The sequence below is a fragment of the Podarcis pityusensis genome (assembly GCF_964106645.2).
Source record: "Podarcis pityusensis genome assembly, chromosome: 2".
Taxonomy (NCBI): Eukaryota; Metazoa; Chordata; class Lepidosauria; order Squamata; family Lacertidae; genus Podarcis; species Podarcis pityusensis.
This window is the reverse complement of record NC_138029.1, coordinates 13,040,901-13,060,817: the sequence shown is the minus strand read 5'-3', so window position 1 is coordinate 13,060,817 and position 19,917 is coordinate 13,040,901. Positions and strand designations below refer to the sequence as shown.

General features: G+C 46.3%; 1 protein-coding gene across 1 annotated transcript in view; it reads left to right on the top strand.

Annotated features, from left to right (window-relative positions):
• ESPL1 (extra spindle pole bodies like 1, separase) overlaps positions 1-19,917 on the top strand; it is a 42,083-nt gene that overhangs the window by 16,528 nt on the left and 5,638 nt on the right. The window contains exons 10-26 of the mRNA XM_080994335.1: positions 208-370; positions 934-1,076; positions 2,593-2,727; positions 4,338-4,457; positions 5,202-5,373; positions 6,314-6,442; positions 8,581-8,737; positions 9,193-9,302; positions 10,414-11,546; positions 12,272-12,659; positions 13,791-13,961; positions 15,400-15,613; positions 16,281-16,468; positions 17,372-17,499; positions 17,578-17,700; positions 18,418-18,573; positions 19,682-19,855. Coding sequence (XP_080850461.1) covers positions 208-370; positions 934-1,076; positions 2,593-2,727; positions 4,338-4,457; positions 5,202-5,373; positions 6,314-6,442; positions 8,581-8,737; positions 9,193-9,302; positions 10,414-11,546; positions 12,272-12,659; positions 13,791-13,961; positions 15,400-15,613; positions 16,281-16,468; positions 17,372-17,499; positions 17,578-17,700; positions 18,418-18,573; positions 19,682-19,855 — 3,804 coding nt within the window. The remainder of the gene's footprint in view (positions 1-207; positions 371-933; positions 1,077-2,592; positions 2,728-4,337; positions 4,458-5,201; positions 5,374-6,313; positions 6,443-8,580; positions 8,738-9,192; positions 9,303-10,413; positions 11,547-12,271; positions 12,660-13,790; positions 13,962-15,399; positions 15,614-16,280; positions 16,469-17,371; positions 17,500-17,577; positions 17,701-18,417; positions 18,574-19,681; positions 19,856-19,917) is intronic.

Here is a 19,917-nt window from a genome sequence, read left to right as displayed (position 1 = left end):
TTTTGTGAAGAATTGTGATGCATCGTGTGATGTGTCAATTATTGTGATGCCTCATGAGGTTTGGGCTCAGTGAAACCACTGTAGTGGCTTTCTTTGTTATGCCCTGAGCTGCTCCACAAGGGATGAAGATTTTATGTCGCTGGGGACAGACAGTATGTGCTCTCACTTCCATACCAATCTTTATCCATGTTGCTTTTTCAAATGCAGAGCATCAGGCAAGAGCAGAGGACCAGGAGTGCCCATGCCAGGGGCCAGAAAGGCATACAAGATCTTGAAGGCTTTGAGACCAATGATCTAAACTATGAGAACAAATCCCAGGATGACAAGTTCCTGTATCTTGGCATTGCATTTAACCTGTCTGTGGATTCTGGTAAGGAACTTGGTTGGGCGGGGAGGGTGGGGCGAGACACACACATACATTTGAAGCAGGTGTAGGGAACTTTCATCCTGCTGGGCTGCTAAATTTGGCCTACAACACCATTTCAGGCAAACCATGCCCACCTGCCAGTCACCTGATGTCATATGATGTTGGGTGCGAAGATCTGATACAAGCATTAGGTGCTAAGAACTGTTAGCTTAAGTGCTGCCATGTGAGGTGATTGACAGGTGGGTGCAATTCTGTAAGCGGTATTGCCCGATCATACTAGTGAATTTATCATCTGATAATCAGGTAGAAAATGGGGGAAATAAGATCGTGGGTGTTCTCTAACCAAGCTTCCTCAGTTTGTTGATTCCCAACTGGATTATAAAAGGCACCATAGGTATTTCTGACCCATCAAAAAGCAACCTTAAATTTTCATTGCTCAGAAAGGGACATGTGAAATGTGAGTTTCTAGTTACTGCACAAAGAACTGTGTTTTGATTCTCCCTACGAGGTGCTGATTGTCACTGCAGTCTCTTGACCCCACCCAACACACAAACTCTCTTTTTCAGTGCAATCAAAGTGTTTGGACGATGCCCTTGCCTTGTGGAAGCAGCTCCTCTCCTGCAAGGGCAGGGTCCCAGCTGTACGTAACGTTGAGCAGACAGCAGCATCCTTACACATCATGGCAGCTTTGTACAGAATGATGGGAAAGGTAATGAGCCAGGCACTTTGCTTGGGCAAGAAGTCTATATAACTGGGGTTTTGTTCTCCTTCAGCTTCCTGAAAGGCCCTCTCCCTCTTTCCCCCCACTTCCCTGCTCTCATGCAAGCACTGCATTGTCTCTCTTTTAGGCTGATTGTGAAAAGCCTTGGGGCAGCAGCATGATGGCTGCACCTGAGAACCTCACCTCCCTCCCCCTGTAGGAGTCCCATTATGCCCGCCCTTCTCCCTCTCTGCCCCTGCCAGTCTGAGGTGCCTTGCTTTCTGATTCGAGAACTGGGAGCAGAGACAGCACAAGAAATTGCAATATTTAGTGCTTCTTGGTGAACCTAAGAAGAGTCCTGCTGGATCACACCAGTGGCCCGTCTAGTCCTCACAGAGGCTGATCAAGATGCCTATGGGAAGTGACCACTGGAAGGTTGCCTGTGAGGGAATGTGGGAGCCAGTGGGGGTAGAGTGTCAGAGTAGGACCTGGGAGACTAATGTTCAAATCCTCACTTGGCCATGAAGCTCAGCGGGTGACCATGGGCCAGTCGCCATCTCTCAGCCTAACCTACCTCACAGGCAAAATAAAAAAAATCCTTCCAGTAGCACCTTTAAGACCAACTAAGTTAGTTCTTGGTATGAGCTTTCGTGTGCAAGCTACCTATCTGTAACTACCTCACAGGGATGCTATAAGGATAAAATTGGGAGGGGAGAGCCATGTATGTCACCTTGAGCTCCTAGGAGGAAAAGAGTGGCGTACAGTGGTACCTCGGGTTAAGAACTTAATTTGTTCCGGAGGTCTTAACCTGAAACTGTTCTTAACCTGAGGTACCACTTTAGCTAATGGGGCTTCCTGCTGCCGCCTTGCCACCGGAGCACAATTTCTGTTCTCATCCTGAAGCAAAGTTCTTAACCCGAGGTACTATTTCTGGGTTAGCAGGGTCTGTAGCCTAAAGCGTCTGTAGCCTGAAGTGTCTGTAACCCGAGGTACCACTGTATATAAATGCAAGGAATAAAATAATAATGTTTCCCTCGAACTGAAAAGGGTGGTTCCACCCTTTGCTGCATCAACAGCAAATGGCCAGTTCTGCCATGGTGAGTGGACCAGAGCTGGCAGCAATGTCTGGCTGTATATGGACCTATAAACATTTAATGAAAGTGCTCAATTTCATTTTCTAAAGGAAAGAAGTTGTAACAAGTCTCCAGATGTGTTATTCTATGAACTTGACTGCTTTCCACATTCTGGAAAAAGTCATGGAGCAATGCTACTCTGCCCCTTGACCGGAAAGGAAGAGTTAATTGATTAGAATCAGATTTTGTATCTGAATGCCATCTGAGCCGATCTCCGCCGCACCCAGGAAGGCTTTCCTGTTAGGTCATGGCAACTTTTATTACAGAGCTCGGGTCCTCGTGAGCACAGAGTTCCCTTGAATAGCAAAACTGACCATCCCTGACTGTACTGGATTGGGTCCCCACCACCCTGCACATATTTAAATAGATTTATTTCCTTTTTTATTATGCAGCCATTACAGGCCATAGAGAGTTATTTCCTCATCACAGCCCTCTCCGGGGCACTTGAAGACTCTGTGGGGAAGACCAATGCCTTGTGCCAAATTTCCAAGCTACTTCTCCATCTGGAATGTCCCAGTTATGCTGAGGTGAGCATGAAGAGTAGTCCTGTGAATGGCAAAAGTCCCTGGCATCTCCTGAAAAGATCCCTCTCTGAAATCCTGGAGAACTTTTGCCAGTCAGTGTGGACAGTACTGGACCACAGATCTGATTCTGCCTAAGGCAGCTTGCTAGGTTTCATGCCCTACGTACGTATCACTGTTACAAATACCCTTTAAAAAAATGACCACCTTATTGCTGGGAGACTTTCTGTTCCATCTACCCCAGCACAGTTGGCAGCAGCTGTTGGAGGTCTTTCGCCCAGCCCTCCCACCTAAAACTCTCTAACTAGTGATGTTGGGTGTTCAGCTTGGGGCTTTAAAGTTGCTCTACCAATGAGAATGGAGCTTTTTACAGCCCAAGGCCCTACTGGCTGCCAATCTGGGAAATGTGAGAGTTGAATATGCTTCCTCAATACATTGATACCTTGGTTCTTGAATTTAATCCATTCTGGGAGTCCGTTCGACTCCCGAAACAGTTTGAAAACCAAGACGCAGCTGCTGGTTGGCTGCATGAGCTTCCTGCACTTAATCAGAAGCCGTGTTGGATGTTCGGCTTCTGAAAAAGGTTCCCAAACCAGAACACTCACTTCTGGGTTTGCGGCGTTCGGGAGCCGATTTGTTCAAGAGCCAAGCCGTTCAACTACCAAGGTACCACTGTACAGCTTTGATGTAGCCATGCTTTGCCTTTCCACCTCCTAAAAAGGATCACCAGATGTACTAACAATTCACTTTAACTCAAAGCATCAACAAAGAAAGGAAAATGCTCCAGGGGCCCTCAGGGTTGGAGATGTCTGAATAGCAAATTGCTCTGAGAGGTCCTTCCCAATGCACTGCTTTTGATACATGATGGAAAGCCAACAGTGGCAGAGATGGGCAAACCTCCCTCAGGAGGCCATCTGACAACTGTGGTGGTGGGAACTATTCCAACCTCTGCTGTTGGGGCTCAGTTCAATCTCGTCTCCCAGTGGCTGAGTAGAGAATGATAACTGCCCAAGGCCTTAGTTCAAAATTAGCAGTCTGACTTGGACCTGAAAGCAAAGAGCCAAAATAAACCTCAGTGAGGGCAAATGAGACAATTAAGCAACTGTACCACTGTGTGCCCCTTCATGGATCACTGCCTTGTTGTGGTGAAGGGGCTTGAATAACTCCAAGACGCTATGAGCTATGCCATGCAGGGCCACCCAAGATGGACAGGTCATAGCTGAGAGTTTAGACTAAATGTGATCCACCTGGAGAAGGAACTGGCAATCCATTCCAGTATTTTGCCAAGAAAACTCCATGGACATAAAAAAGGAGAAGCTTTGAGAAGAAAGTGAGTTTCCAAGGCATGCTCTGGTTCATGGGGTCACGGAGAGTCGAACACAACTAAGACGACTAAACAACCACAACCACTGTATGAGCCATGAAGGTGACAATCTGGAGACAAGCTTATTCCTGTTGGAGGCCCCACAGACCTGATTTATAGATGGCTTTCTCATTACTGCTATTAAGGTCAGCTGCTGATAAATGGGACAAATGTTGTCTGAACTCTTGTTATTTCAACTCTAGCGGACAACTGCTGTGCTAATGTTATTTTGTCCTGTTTTATTCTCTTGCAGACCACTTTAAAGGAGGCTGAATCATGCCTGCAAAATGTGGACAGAAAGAATGACTCTTGCCTGCTGACCAATCAAACACTAGCTGTGCTCCGTAGCAAGCTGTGCTTAGCAAACCACAAGGTATCCTCATGGGGGTTGCCCTTTTGCATTCACTGCACAGCGCTGAGACTGGCAAGCAAGCCAGGTTACTAAAAGAACTATATTCAGTAAAAAAGCGTTTGTGTGTACATGTGCCAGGAAGGAGAGAGTAGAAAGCCACATGGGAATGATGCTTCTGGGTCCGTAGGACCCTAAAAGAGAGCCTACTGCATTATGCTATGGCTAATACTTTGCTGAAACATTCAAAACCAAGATTGCCCCTCTGCCAATATGTGATTCTTTTTGCCCATAAGTAGGTTGCACTGATTAATTATTCTGGAAGGGGCTGAACCATTTGTCACAGTTAGGCTGCACCTCAATTTGTTCAAGATCCATACAGGCTTGATAACTTTTTTTGTACTTGTGGGCTGGAGCTTTGATTCTGCGGGGATTCTGCAGGAATGAACTGAGGAGCCCCACCACTACTGGGCTAATTATAAACGTAGATCATTGCTAGCCACAAGTGGGTTGGTTTTTATCCTATTGTCCGCAGTATGGATAGGAGAATGCTGGATCAGGTTGGGATATTCTAGGTTCAGCTATGAAATGCACACATGGGTGTCAAATTGCAGGCACTTCCAAACTTTCAGAAAATTTCCCTGGGGTCAATTATCAATTGCATTCTGATACCTAAGCTTTTGCAGCATAAATCAAACGCTGGTTGGTGCACAATGGAAGACAGTCTTCTTTGCAACTGATCATTTCCCCTCCTCTCTATGCGGACAGATTGAAGAAGGTGTCATTCTTCTAGTGGAAATCTTGCAGAACCCTGCTTTGCAAAGGTCCTCTAAGGTCTGGTACCTGCTCCGAGCCAGTGCTCTCCAGTTGACAGCCGCTTACCTTGGTCTGCCAGCTTCTGCCCTCCCACTGGCACTGAGGCAAAAACTCTGGGTTCAAGGTGAGTGCAGAAGCATCCATGCATCTCCTCCTTGATACTAATCTGTACTCATCTGATACTAGCAATTCACCTGTCAATAAGTGAATTGTAAATGAATGGAAGATTTTGAGAACTTTGTGAGCTGGAGAGGGTATCCAAACATTCAAGTGCAAAGAGAAGATGTTCCTTTCCAGATGTATGGGAGGAGCATACTAGAGTTAGGTTTCACCCAGCAGGTGAACAGCATGTCGTTCCCAAGTGGAAAGGGAACAGCCAATTTTAAATTCTGGGGCAGAACAGCAGTGTTGGTTGGTAATCTGCAGTTCTTGGGTTGTTGTAAATTCCACCATACAAGCAGAGATTGAGGGTTTAAGCCAGAGATGGCAAACCTGTGGTCCCCCAGTTATTCTTGGATTCCAGCTCCCATCATCCATGGTCACTGATTATGCTGGCTGAGGCTGATAGGAGTAGGGAGTTCAATAATGTTTGGAGAGCACCAGGTTGCCCAGCCCTGTTTCTAAGCTATGCTAACAGTGTCATATATCATGGAAGTTTCTTCCTTGTGTGTAGAAGAGGTTCCCACCATGCACTAGTCCTGTAAATAGTCTTGGAAGTAAAAATCTGCTTCCCTCTTCATTGCGAACTGTGTTCCAGGGAACATTTGCATTTCTTGGGAGCTAATCAAGAGTTTCTCATCTCTGAAAGCAGGTTGCCCCTTAAAATGTACGGCCCTAGGAAACCACTGGGTGTTCTGTAAGCTACATCCCAATAGTTAGAGGCCTAATAGGCGTGCTTATCACTATGTGGGCATTGCGTATTGTTCTCTTGAACACGTCTCCCAAATATTGGCAGCGTACAGAGGTCCTTTCATATGGGTTGCTTGTGGAAAGGTTTCCTTGAAGCTACAAAGCTTGTTGAACACAGTAGTAACGTATAGTGTGTGTTCTCTCCTATCATGCAGGATGGAAGACTCCTGAAACGGCTCTGGGTGATGCTCACAAACTCTACCGCAGCATCCTCTTGAGCTTCTCACTGATTATCAGCGACACATCTGCTAAAGATGTTTCAGAGCATCAGTTTGTAGATCACGGTAAAATGTTTATTGCTATCCTCTGAAAGTGTGCAAAGAGTTTTGCTATTTTTCAAAATCCTGTATGCATGAAACTTTCCCTAAACTGGGGCGAAGCGGTCCACTGTTAGAATATTGCTGCTGTTTACTAGTTCCTTTTCAGCCCAAGGATCTATTGGATAAAACCGATATGCCGTATCTACCCTCGAAAGGGAGCAGCTGGTGTTTTTTAGTATCCATCACTATGGATTGTGCTTTACAAGCTTTTTGGAATTCTATGGAATGCAAATTGTGATACAATGTAGGAAATCAATTAAAAATACGATTAAGTAATCATGCAGCATACCTAGCACAGCACATTACGGTTGTGACAACAGACAGAAAAATTATTAAGTGGCCTATTTTCAGGTAGTTTTCAAGTACTGTAGTCTGTTGCATTTGGGAGCAGCTGGGCTAGACAGTTGTGCAAAAGGTGTCATGGAAAAATGAGTGGAGTAGTTTAACTAAATTTAGACTGTCCATATGCTGGTTTTAGTGATTTAAAAATTATAACTTGTTCTAGTTGAAGATGCTGAAGTTATTCCATAAAAGATGGCAGAGATATACATTCTGGGTGGTATTCAGCAGCTAACTGGTCCCACTAGTGGAAGCCTACATAAGGGCTTCTCTTGGCGCAATGGGGCTTCCCTGCTGTCACCACCCCTCCAGCATTCCCCAAAACTGGCCTTTGGGAGGCAGGAGAAGCCCCTAGAACAGTGCAAGGGGAGGGGAGAGGGGGAATTGTTCCATCTGGCAAGCTGAAAATTAGCGCTGACAGAACAATAGCCCTAGAGCTATACTGAATTCCTCCCTCTGAAAATAAACCAAATATGTTTCAGCACACAATCTTGGAGCTTGGTTGACCTTCGGTACTGGAACGGCTTCCTAACCACATAAAATCTATGGATTGTTACAAGCAAATGCCCCCCCAGTTGCTACTCCTTATTTTACTTCTCTTTTTCATTTACTCTGCCAAGCTCAAGCAATGAAACTCTTCAACAGCTCACCTCATCTGAGCAATGGGGTTTTTTTAAAAAAAAAATGCAGGGAAGTAAACCTGCAACTTTGCAACCAGAATAAATGTAGCTGCAATATTTGATGTTGGGTGCAGAGTTCAGCATCTGGATACTCAGCTGCATTAAAAGCTCTTCTGGATGCATAGGCAGGTTTGAGAAACCTGTGGGCAAAATGCCCAATTAAATCCCAGAAAGAGGCTTTCAGTGGTTGGGAGGCAAGATGCCCTGAATAGCTCATTGGCTTTCCCCATGGCTTGCAGAATAAATTGTGCTAATTAGGGAATGCTTGTATACTGTAGATGAGGTGCACAGTATGGTTTACCTTGGTAAAGAATTATCAAATGAGGCAAACACTAAGGCTGAGCGATACAGTGGTGCCCCGCAAGACGAATGCCTCGCAAGACGGAAAACTCGCTAGACGAAAGAGTTTTCCGTTTTGGAGGTGCTTCGCAAAACGAATCTCCTATGGGCTTGCTTCGCAAGACGAAAATGTATTGCGAGTTCCTGCGGGGTTTTTTTCCTCCCCCCCCCTTTTTCTAAGCCGCTTATCCGATAAGCCGCTAATAGCGCTAATAGCGCTAATCTGCTAATCCGTCAATGGGCTTGCTTCGCAAGACGAAGAAACCGCTAGACGAAGAGACTCACAGAACGGATTCTTTTCGTCTTGCGAGGCACCACTGTATCTGGTTTTCAACATTGATGTGATACATCAGCAGCTTAATACCACAATATGCTGATATATCACAATGTCTCGAATGTATATTGGATCCTTTTTCCTCTCCAGTCCTACTGAGCAAGCCGCCATACCACTCCAGCTTGCGTGAGCTGGACGGGCGCAGGGGCATCCTTAAACTGCTTAGTTGGGGGGTGGGAAGCCTCCTGCCTCCTAGTTCTCGGACAAGTGCCCAGTGAATAGGTGGTCCCAAAGAATGTCACCTGCCCGATCTTAATGTATGTGGAGTTTCTGTGTTCCACACTTCAGCATGCTATCTCTTTTGAAAGCCTTAAACATGGTGCAGCTGGATGTCCAATTAAAATGCCCTACGCATACGCAACTTAAATGTTTCTTTCCCCGCCCCAAACAAATTTGACCATCCTACTCAGGTGATAACTTGGTGCAGAAGTGGCAGGTGCTGGCTGACATGTTTGTTTGCTCCGAGAGCTTTGTCTCCCTCTTGGGCAAGATCGAGATTGTCAATGAAGCAAAAGCTTTCTGCCTGGAAATGCTGAAAATCTCCATGAGGCTTCAGTCTATTCGATGGTAAGGAATGTAAATGGGTAAGGAGGGGGAAACCCGTGGCTCTTCAGATGTCACTGAACTAAAATCCCTATCATCCCTGACCATTGGCCATGTTGGCTGAGTCTGGTGGAAGCAGGAGTCCAGCACCTGAAAGTGGGGGGTCAGCAGTTCTCAACCCCTGATATATAATGAAAATAACATTGCACAGACAATCTCATAGGTGGGGGAATTAGAGACCTAGACTTGAACTTGTGTTGGCCTAGTCCCTTCTCAAAAATGTGGACCCAGGAAGCCTAGAGGCAAGCCCTCCTTAATCTGTTGAGCTTATCTGTGCAGAGCTGTGATGGGCATAGGGCGGAGGACAGCCTTTTGTGAAATTTTGGTAGAGAGCAGCATATTGAGATAGGGTGCAGTGTGTGGCTGCAATTGTTGAATATTGGGAACCCTCTAATGTCTGCTTGGCCTGCTCTTATCAGGTGTGCTCGCTTCCTGGTCTTGAAGAGTGGACTGGAACTACAGCGCAGTGACCTGGAGCTGTGCCGCTTGGATCTGGAGCAGGTCTTGTTTCTTCTTGAGTCGGGCACAGGTGAGGCTTTTCCACCCCACCTAAAGCAGCCAGAGCAGGGATGGTAGAACTTTGGAACCTCTTGCTGCAAGAAGAATGGGGAGGCAAACTGTCGTCTGCAGAAGGGGAGTTGTTTTGCCCTGTGACTTAACTCCAGGGGATAATCAAGTCTCCCTCTGGAAGGGTAGATCTGGGCTTGAGGGCATGGTTCCAGACTTTTCAGACTGATAAACTCTTCCCCTCCCCCAAAGCCAAACCCACCTACGTGGGCAATGCATCCTCACAAAATCATGTGCCCACAAAGTTAAAAGGGGCAATTCCACAAACACTTAGCAAGCAACAGCAAATCCTCCCTTTACAAAAAACGGAATAAGAATGGAGGAAAATAGGCAGTTGGGCCGGGTACAACGTAAAGCAAAGCACCAGCCCCACCTGCCCTTTCCAATGCTAAGAGTGCCTGTCAGCCCCAGATGGCTCCCAAAGCCAAAGAAAGAGACCTCGGTGGCAAAAAAACTAGACCCTCTAAATAAATTTTTAAAACCCTATTTTTAAAAATTGGGAGAGGCAGGATGCTTTGAGGGCACCCATTTGCAGCATATCAGCAGCCCTAGCTTGAGGGTGTAGGATCTTCAAACACACTGATATTGAGACCCGCTGTGCCATAGCTGTCAACTTTTCCCTTTTATTGCGAGGAATCCTATTCGTAATAAGGGAATTTTCCTTTAGAAAAGGGAAAAGTTGACAGCTATGCGCTGTGGGCTTCCTCTGAAAAGGTGCCATGCTTCATCCTTTCAATATTGGTAAATAGGAATCTGAGTAACTTGGTTGCTTGTTTCCTGCCTGGGCGTAAAGAACCTTTTACACCCCTTAGTCCAAAGATGACTTTCCCTTTGTGGAGGGTTCAGATCAGTGTTTCCCAAACTTGGGTCTCGAGCTGTTTTTGTTCTACAACTCCCATCATTCCTAGCTAGCAGGACCAGTGGGAACTGTAGTCCAAAAACAGTTGAAGGCCCAAGTTTGGGAAACACAGGTTTAGATCAATTTTGTGTTTAAGCTTTCAAATTGATTTGCGAAGTGTTTTCCTCTGGTGCCAGGGGAAAATACTCAATTAGCTCATCTCTTCTGCCTCCAGTTTTTGAAACCAAAGAAGAAAAAGAAGGTGTGAAAATCAAGCCCAGGAAAGGCAGGTCTAAAAACAGGACGCCTCAAGGTACATGTGTAGAGCCCACTGAGGAAGAGCAGCCTTTCTTGAAAGAGGTCTCCCTCGAGTTTGTTGACACAGTCTCACTGCAGAAGAAGACCCTAACCACCTCGCCAGTGCTGAAGTCCAAACAGAAGAAGCATGCTGGCTTCCTGAATCACCCAGAGGCCTGCCACTGCTTGCTGTGCTCTGATGTGGTCCTCTCTGCCGTCTGTCTCGGCTGGCTGGTCACCTCTGCAGAGGAGGAGCTGGCATCTGGGAACACGGCGGAAGGCTTGCATCTCCTTGAGACCAGTCTGAAACGGTGTGCCACTGTGGCTTTGCGTCTCTCCAGCATGGTGGCCTGCGTTTCTCAAGGCAAGAAGGGGGTCATACCTCATCAGTCCCCAGTTCAGATTCTTGATAATCTGGTGGCCCATATCTATGTGACTCTGGCTTGGCAAAGTGTGAACACTGGCAGACCAGAGAAGAAACTTTGGGGGATTCTGGAGACTGGCTTGAGCTTGCTGTCTTCTAAGGAGACTCGGCTGCTTGGCTTCCAATACCAAAGGGCCAGGCTGCTGCTTGCCAAAGCTGTGGGTACCATGTCTATCCTAGCCTCTACTCAATATGACAGTGCAGAAAACCTATTTTCTAGTGCTTGGTCCTGGAAGTCCCCATTGTCTCTCCACGGGAACCCAGAAGGCAAGCAAAAGGCAGAAAAGGCAGTCAGTTCACTTTGCACGCTGCCCCTGAAAAGCAAAACGCCGAAGCAGCCAAGAGCTGACCAAAAAGCAAAGTCTAAGCGAATCCAAGGAACTAAACCTCTGCCCGTGGCCAGACCTAATAATCCATTTGCCCTGGCTGACTCTGATTCAGAGGCTGCTCCGGTTGTCCTTAGACCGCCTGTCGAGCACCGTACCCCAGCCCAGAAATCCCTCCCAGCTCCCAGGCCGACCCAGCGTTCAGCAGCCAAGCCGCGCCTGAAGGCTCCATTTGCAGTTTTTGAGGAATCTTCTCCAAAGCTAAACACCAAACTTCCAAAGGCTCCTAAAGTGTCGAAGAGAACGAAATCTCGAATTAAGGTAACACTTAAAATAATAATAATCTATTAAACGTCAGCAACCCTAGCATGAAACGAACCTGAAAGTTGCCTTGCTTAATCTGGGCCATGGTCTTAATATGGAAACGTTAATTGTGGCTGCTGTGGTTTATTAAAAATATACCTTAAATATTTACATGGCTAATCTATGGAGTTGGTTTGCAGGCTTCCGGGGTGAGGGGTGCATCTGGTTGTCTGCTGTGAAAATGGGATGCTTGACTAGATCAGCCGCTGGTCTGATCCAGCAGGATTCTTGTGTTGTCCTTCTAAAGCAGGGATAAGAAACCTTTGGTCCTCTGGATGCTGTTCAGCTTCAGCTCCCACCAGTCTTGCCACCACCATCACAGGCAAAGATAATGGGGTCAGGACCCATACAGCCCAGCATCTTGCTTTCTTCATTGTCCAATTAGATGCCTAGGAAAAGCCTACAAGCAGGACAATGTCATAATAGCTCTGAGCAATGGCTGTCTCCCATTGCTGTTTGTTCCTAAGTGACTAGTATTCAGTGGCATGCTGCCTCTGCACCTGGAGATAATAATATCACCATCCTGGCATGAACTTGTCCAACCTCCCCACCCCCCAAACCCCATATAATCTAGCAGCTATCACCAAATATTGTGGTAGTCAATTCCATTAGTTTAAGAGTTTTGGGGAAGGGGAGGTGAAGAGAAAGCAAAACAAACTTCTCTCCCCCCCCCCCCCCCCCAGGTCTCTTTCTATGATGACAGTGATATGGAAGATCCTCCAGAAGCCATGCAGGCGTCCCAGTTGCCTGCTGCCAAAGAGCCAGTGCCTGCCACCCCCAAGACAGGAAGAAGGGTGGCCTCTAGCAGGAAGGCATCCCGGATGAGCTGTAGCGCTAACTCTTCAGACGGCTGCTCTCAAATGGCAACGCCCCTGCCCAGGAGGCCACGGGGTAGGGGAGTTTCTCGACGAGGAAAGCAGCAGGAGGAAACCAAAGAAGCTCCTTGTGAGGAGACAACTGCCCATTCTCAGGATGAAGAAGAAAAGGAGGTTCTGAGGACCATTGAGGAAGGTCCTGAGGCCAGCTTTGAAGTCCTACGGGGTTCCGATGAAGAAGCGCCGGTAGTTGAAGGTGAGATGTGACTGCTTGGAAAAAGAAAACAGTAGTTGAAGATGGAAGGCGAGAGACCTAGGAATGAGCTAGTTGACAGGCTTCTTAGGCAAAGTAGCAGGAGGGTAAGGGGAAACAGGAGGCTTTAAAGGGAAAGAACAAGCCAGAGTAAAATAAGAATATTCCATAGGTGTTGGAGCAAGTCTGATTTCTCTTTGTCGTCTTCCTTTCTGCCTGTCATCAAGCTTTGAAGCAGAACATCCTGTGGGGTAACTAGCCTCATACAGCTGACATTGCTTAAGTCTAATTAATGCATGAAGGGGTTAAGACCGTAGAGTAAACTGTCCTTCCAGGCTTAGCTTGTCATGGGAGGGACTGCCCCCTACCAGTCTATTTGAGAAGCGCAACATGTGAGGAGGTCAGAGCTGGTTGCTGCAGCTCAGACCACATGGTTCTTACAAGCCTTTCTTGAGCTCTTATACCAATAATTTAGGAACTTTCACCCCTGTAACTAAGAAAAGTTTTATTGCCTGTGCAACATTTTCTGACTGCTGTATGGAAAAACACATGGATCTGAACTTTTGAGAGTTTCTAAGTAAATACTTTTAAACTTACTAAACATGTGGTCTTTATACTAGGGGAAGAGGGAAATTTAGGAACTCACAAGGGCATATTTTAAGATCCAAAAGCCTTTATTTCCATGCTTTGCTCCATATTTTATGACTTAAAATCTGCTGGGGTTATCTCACCTGCTCTTTTAAAATGAAGTTTCTGAATATCTCCTCTTCTAATCATGGGGCAAAGCAAAGGCCTGTTGAAAGACCTTAATCCACTGGTAATCAAATTCAGCAGGCGTAACCTGCATGCTTTCCAACCTTCCTTCTCAATGACAAGTGTTAGAAAGTTGTTTTTTAAATGCAATGTTGAGATCTCTTAGTAATTCATTTCAGGTATGTAGCTGGCCTTCGTTATATGTGTATTCATGTGCTGCAGCTGACATAAAGGTTTACTGTGGTATGAGCTCTTGCTTGGGAAGCCTCATTCTGTGCCCAACAGGGTGCCATGCGAAATTGCACCCAAGCCACATCCCTGATTATAGAGGCTGTTTTGCAGCTGGCATTGATGCGTTGGCATTACTACTTCTCACTGCAGAACGCAGGAGGCGGCCTATCCATCGGCTGAATGACACAGAAGAGGACCAAGAGGTTCTCCGGCGTGATGCCAGCACTGACTTGCAAGAGGCTTTCCAGGCTACAGAGAAGAGAGCTTCAGAGGACCCTTTCAACTTGCACCCGCTTGCTGCTTCCCTGGAGGCCCCTGCCAGTAAGAAACATGAGCCTCTCCGCTCTGCTCCTCAGCTCCCTTTTTTAAGCCACGATTCCCACTTTGTGAGGCAGCCTAACGTCCCAGGGCAGGTTACAGCATTAAAACACAGTATTAAAAACAGCTTAGAGCAACTTGCAGTCACAAAAATAAGGTGGGTTCTGAAAACATACACAAAAATACCTTAGATGTTCCCTACTCTACTAGCTTTGAGGAAGGAAGGCACTGAATGTGTTTTCTCCCTCTCACAAAAAATTACTGAGCCTTTCAGGCTTCAGAAGTTCCCAAGGTTTAAGCCTTTGCGGTGCTGAGGACTAGAAACTTGGGTCTTTCGGCTAAACAGAAGCCAAGGTCTCTGACTCTTGAATTCATCACTCAATGACAAATGCCGTGGCCTCACTGGGGTTTTGTGTAGTTCACACAAGTCTGGGTGGTAGGCTCCTTCTTCGTCTTCCTTGGTTCACATTGTAAGCAGTGTCCTAGGGCTGGGGGTTTAAAGCATTTTGCATATGTTGCTGCAGTAATCTTTAAAACAGCTGTGCAAGGGCTGGTCAATATAATTTATTCCCATTCTGCAGATGTGGAGATTGAGAGGGGGGGACATGCTTCAAATGACCCAATCAGCTCATGGTGACACCCTGTCCCTACTTCTCCCAAGTCTAAAAACCTGGCCTTCAAGAGTTCAAGATATAATCTAAAAGATGCTTACTAGGCAATAAGTTTATTGAGAGCCACTGTGGTCTCCTGGTTACAGGACCAGGACCAGGGTTGGAATTCCCACTTGGCCATGAAGCTCACGGTGTGACCTTGGGCAACAATGTCTTAGTCTGTGAGGATAAAATGTGGAGAGCGAAGAACCATATACACCAGCTGTGGGAAACTGGAACAGGCCAGAGACTGGATCCAAAACTGGCCTGCCCCCTGTGGACCATTTTTGACAGGTGTGGTAGGACCACCCACTTGTCAATCACCTGAGGTCATATGAGCAATAAGATTGGAAGTGAGCCTCTACTTGCTTTCCAAAAGACAGCAGCAGAGGCTTATCTCTAATCTTAGTGCTGTGAGAAAAGAGCACAAAGATTGGAGATAAGAGAACCCCCTACCTCCAACCTTAGCATTTACATCACAGATAACAGATCTCTGTGCCTAATGGCATAAGGCATCAGGTGACTTTACAGGTAAACGTGATTTGCTCGAAGTGGCCTGGCGCAGGCCAAATCCAGGGGCCTGACAGGTCTAATTAAGATTCCTTGCTACTGATATGAATGATGCTGAGCCAGGGGGAAGAGTAGAATACAAATTTAAATAAATTTTATAAATTTGCAACAGTTCTTAAAATTTGTTATTCTGGAATCACGCTGTTCAGTTCACAGAATAAACATAAATGTTCAGTTTTTCATTTAATTCAGGTTTTTCTCTCTCTCCCAAACTATTGTAGACTCCTTGTCCATGGACTCTGTCTATGACTCCCTGCAAGCTGCCTTCTACGCAATTGGACATTACCCTCCGGGTGCCCTCTACAGCCATCTCTGCCGGCTCATGGCACTGTGCACTGGGAGCCGAGACCCCATTGCTACTGCCTACCTTGTTTCTGAGTCGGTCTCTGTAACTTTTCGTCATCAGATACTGACCGTCATTTACAAGAAGCTCCAGTAAGCTCATATTTTGGGGGGAAGGGGAAGTGGTGTATACTGTATGTAAGTGTGGAAAACATAGCCTTGTGTAGGTTTACTTGGAAGTGTGTGAGAGAGTAAAAAATTATCCACTCTCAGTGGACCTGAGCAAGCCTCATGACTGCAGGGAGTTAAAGCCTCTTCCAGATGTTGTTTTTACAATGAATAAACAATAATTTTACAATGATGAGTCAGCTCTTGATGCAGCAGAATTGTCTCTCCCTGAGGAGCTCATCTAAAGCAGGCAAAGTCAGAGCAAAGAATCATGCAGAGATGCAGTATTAAAATTGTAAAATTGTAAAAATGTAAAATTGTCTTAAAGATTGGGGTCTGTATCAGTGTATCAGATCTATACAAGGGAGTGAATCTGAACGCATTTCCCCAGAACATCCATTTTCCAAATGCCTTTTCCAACCATTATAAGTTTTTCAAACGTATTTAAAATCCATGCTGGTAGAAAGCAAAATCTGCTTGGATGTCACCGTGAATCTTAACACGGGCTTTTGTTTATGCTGCTGCCAAAATGTGGGTGTGTGAAGTGTCTATTAGCAACTGAAATTAGCATCTTGCTTGCCTCATGCTTTCTGTTGCACATCCTTTGAAAGCTGATGTCTTAATGACCCCTGGCCTCTTGTTTGATTCTTAGCAAAATGAAAAAGGTATCTGTGGCCAGCGCCTTAAAGCAGTTGGAAGCACTTAGCCTGCAAGAAGGAAAAACTGATTCTCCGTTCCAGCACCTCTCTGAGTTACAGAACCTCTTTGAATTCAGCAGCCCCAGCCCAACAAAGCTGGAGACGGAGAACTTCAGAGAACAGCTGCAACAAATCCCTTCTGGTATATGACATGACTTCAGTGGGGGAGAGCAGGTGGTACTTGCTCCCCATTCAAAAGGATGGTGGTATCTGTGTTCCTATAGCAGAAAAGGTTGTGAGTCTTATCGCTGCAGCAGAACCCTTTAATGAGCTGGCAGTTTTTGCAATACCACGGTCTAGAACAGGGGTCAGCAACCTTTTTCAGCTGTGGGCCAGTCCACCATCCCTCAGACCATGTGGTGGGCTGGACTATATATTTTTTTTGTGGGGGGAGAACCAATTCCTATGCCCCAGAGATGCATTTTAAACAAAAGGACACATTCTACTTATGTAAAAACATGTTGATTCCTGGACAATCCACGGGCCGGATTGAAAAGGCGATTGGGCCACATCCAGCCCACGGGCCTTAGGTTGCCTACCCCTGGTCTAGAATTAAAAACAAAAAATTGTGCACTCCAGATAGGAATTGGAACGTTGATGATTTAATTAAAAGAGCTGTAAATTTTGCCTGGATTTCTGTAGTTCATGCTTTGTCATGCTGGGCATGTTGCTTTAGGTAATGAGCGGGATTTGGGTGACGGGAACTATTTTCACTTATTTGGGAATGGAGCTGGGAGTGTAGAGTTAAGTTGACCATAATCATTTCCTTGGCCATCTGTGGATCCTGAAATGCCAACAGAGACCCCCTCATTTATACTTATTTATCAAAACAAGGACTAGAAATGTGTTTCGTTTTAAAGGGTGTTGTGTAGGATGAGGAGGTGCTGTGTCTTAAGAAACACAGGAGCTTCTGTGCTCGCAGTTTGGGACTTGATGGCACATTTGTGCCTCCTGTTACGCTCCAGCAAATAAAAGTGTTGCTTTAACCACCCTACGTGCAGTTCTTCTCTTTAAAAATTGGGGGGCATTGCTGTCTCCACCACAGGGGTAACAGTGTGTATATTAACCCTGGTGAGCATCCAGCCAGAAACTATTGGGGACGTCCTCTTGCTGACACGGCTGGAGAAAGATGCCCCCCCAGTGACCATCCAGATACAGACCATGCACACCAAGGTAAGGAAGTAAAATTTGCATTGGCAGCTTCCTGGTTGGAGGGGCCACCTTTTTCCATCATGCCCCTTTGTTTCTCAGGTACCTGTAAGTGCAGCCCTTGGTGAACTTGATGCCATCCTACAGAAACAGAAAGAGATCTCCAACCTCACGGACAGGAAGGACTGGTGGAATGGCAGGGTTGCCCTGGACAAGAGGATGAAGGTGAGATCTCCGTGGTCTTCGGCATTGCCCCAAATCTGCCAGAAGGCTGAGCCCTTTGACTTCCAGCAGCAGAGAAGAGGTGGCTAAAGTCTAGCAAAGGATAAGAGAGGTTGTGCTACTTATACGCCTGGCACCTGTGACTGTAGGCAAAAGAATGGACCTGGGTGACTGGGGGGTGGGGGTCCCACCACTGCTGCCACCACTACCAACTAAAAGTGGGGAGCACAAGGCACAATTGGGATGTGGAAGCACCTTTTGTTCCCAAACCTCATTGCTCTCGTTGTTTCCCCAGCCACTCTGGGCGGCTCCCAACAGAATATTAAAAACACGATAAAAGATCAAACGTTAAAAACTTCCCTAAATAGGGCTGCCTTCAGATGTCTTCTAAAAGTCATGTAGTTGCTTATTTTCTTGACATCTGATGGGAGGGCGCCACCACCGAGAAGGCCCTCTGCCTGGTTCCCTGTAACCTCACTTCTCGCAGTGAGGGAACTGCCAGAAGGCCCTTGGAGCTGGAGCTCAATGTCTGGGCTGAACGATGGGGGTGGAGGCACCCCTTCAGGTATACTGGGCTGAGGCCATTTAGGGCTTTAAAGGTCAGCACCAACACTTTGAATTGTGCTCAGAAATGTACTGGGAGCCAATTCTCCTTCTGCTCCATTGGCTTGCAACTGAGTGACAGGTTCTGCGGGACTCAACGGTTTCTTCACTCCACAGGATTTGACCGAGTCCCTGGAGACGCATGTCCTGAGCTGCTGGAAGGGTGCCCTGCTGCCAGCCTTTGAGGACCAAAACTTAGCAGAAAAAGCCTCCCGTCTTCAGGCATGTCTCAGGGAGTGCGGCTGTGAGGAAGTGGATCTGGCACTGCTCAAGGTGAGGAGCCCAGGAGTCTTTTAGCAGTCAGAAATAGCAACTGGTGAGCTCAATTGCACCCAAAGGTCCAGCTTGCAAGCCAGATGCTTCCCAGAAGCAAAGCATGGAGGTGATGACTTTGCCCCCAGCTTCTGGTGTGCAGAGGCACACTGTTACGGACCATGGAGGTTCTGTTTAGCTATTGATATACTCATGCTCCCATGAGTATTTCCAATCCCCTCGATTGTTTTAAAGCTAGTGGCTGTCGTCTCTCTTCCTGTTGCAGTGAATTCTGTAAGTTACACTTTGTGTGAAATGCTTTGGTTTTTTATTGGTTTATTTTTTAAAATGGGTCCTTCTGGTTCTGTTGCAAACATCGGGTGTGATTTGCCCAACAAGTCATGATAGCGGAAGCCCCGTGCAAGGACTTGCTTGTACAACTGGGCTTTCTCACCTCTCCTCCCCCACAAAATTGGCTCTGGGGTGTCAGAAGAACACCCAGAACAGTGCATGGCTGGGAAGAGAAGGGGAATTGTTGTATCTGGAAAGCAGAAATATTTGCGCTGATGGCTATTAAATTACTGCCAATAGCTTTGCATGGTGACCTCTTATTCTAATATTAAGAGAGAATTCTCCTATAACCAATCTGTCTCTCAGCATGTACAGTATGTATGTATGTATGTGTGTATGCATTTTTTATTTTATTAATTTAACCCCACCCATCTGGCTGGCTTATGCCATGCACCCCTCCCTGGAAACTCAACAAAAAAATCTCGGGTGCACTTAATCTTTACTCATGTGGCACATTAGCCACTATATCTTCTCCCTACCATTTAAAATAACAATAAATTATTTCTTAATAAATAGCTATTTCTTAATTTTCGTGTTTACGATGCTGTTTTACAGCTTACATGTATATTTCAGCATACCGCTTTTGGAGATTTAAAACCCTCTTATTTGTAATCTCTCTTTTTAAATATTAAGTGATTTTAAAGTGCTTGTAAGTACCGGTAAGCAAATATTGAGTTAAGAATTGCACAAATGGTTGTGGTGGCAGATAGCAGCACCTCACTGGGGTTGTGGGTGTCCAAAATGGCCTTGCATCTTAATTTTTGCTTTCCTCCACCAGGCCATGCTGACTGGCTCGCATCTCTTGACCCCACAACATGTACAGTGCTTGGCACAGGGGCTCAACGCAGCTCAGCCCGAGAGAGCCCAGAACTGTCTGCAGGAGGCAGTGGACAAAATGGGATCCTGTACTGGTCAGGCATCGAGTGGCCACTTGGTCCTTGTGCTGGATAAAGTAAGTGAAGGCCATTTCCCCATTAGTTACGACAGGTGAGCAGATAGCCTTCAACCTTGCAG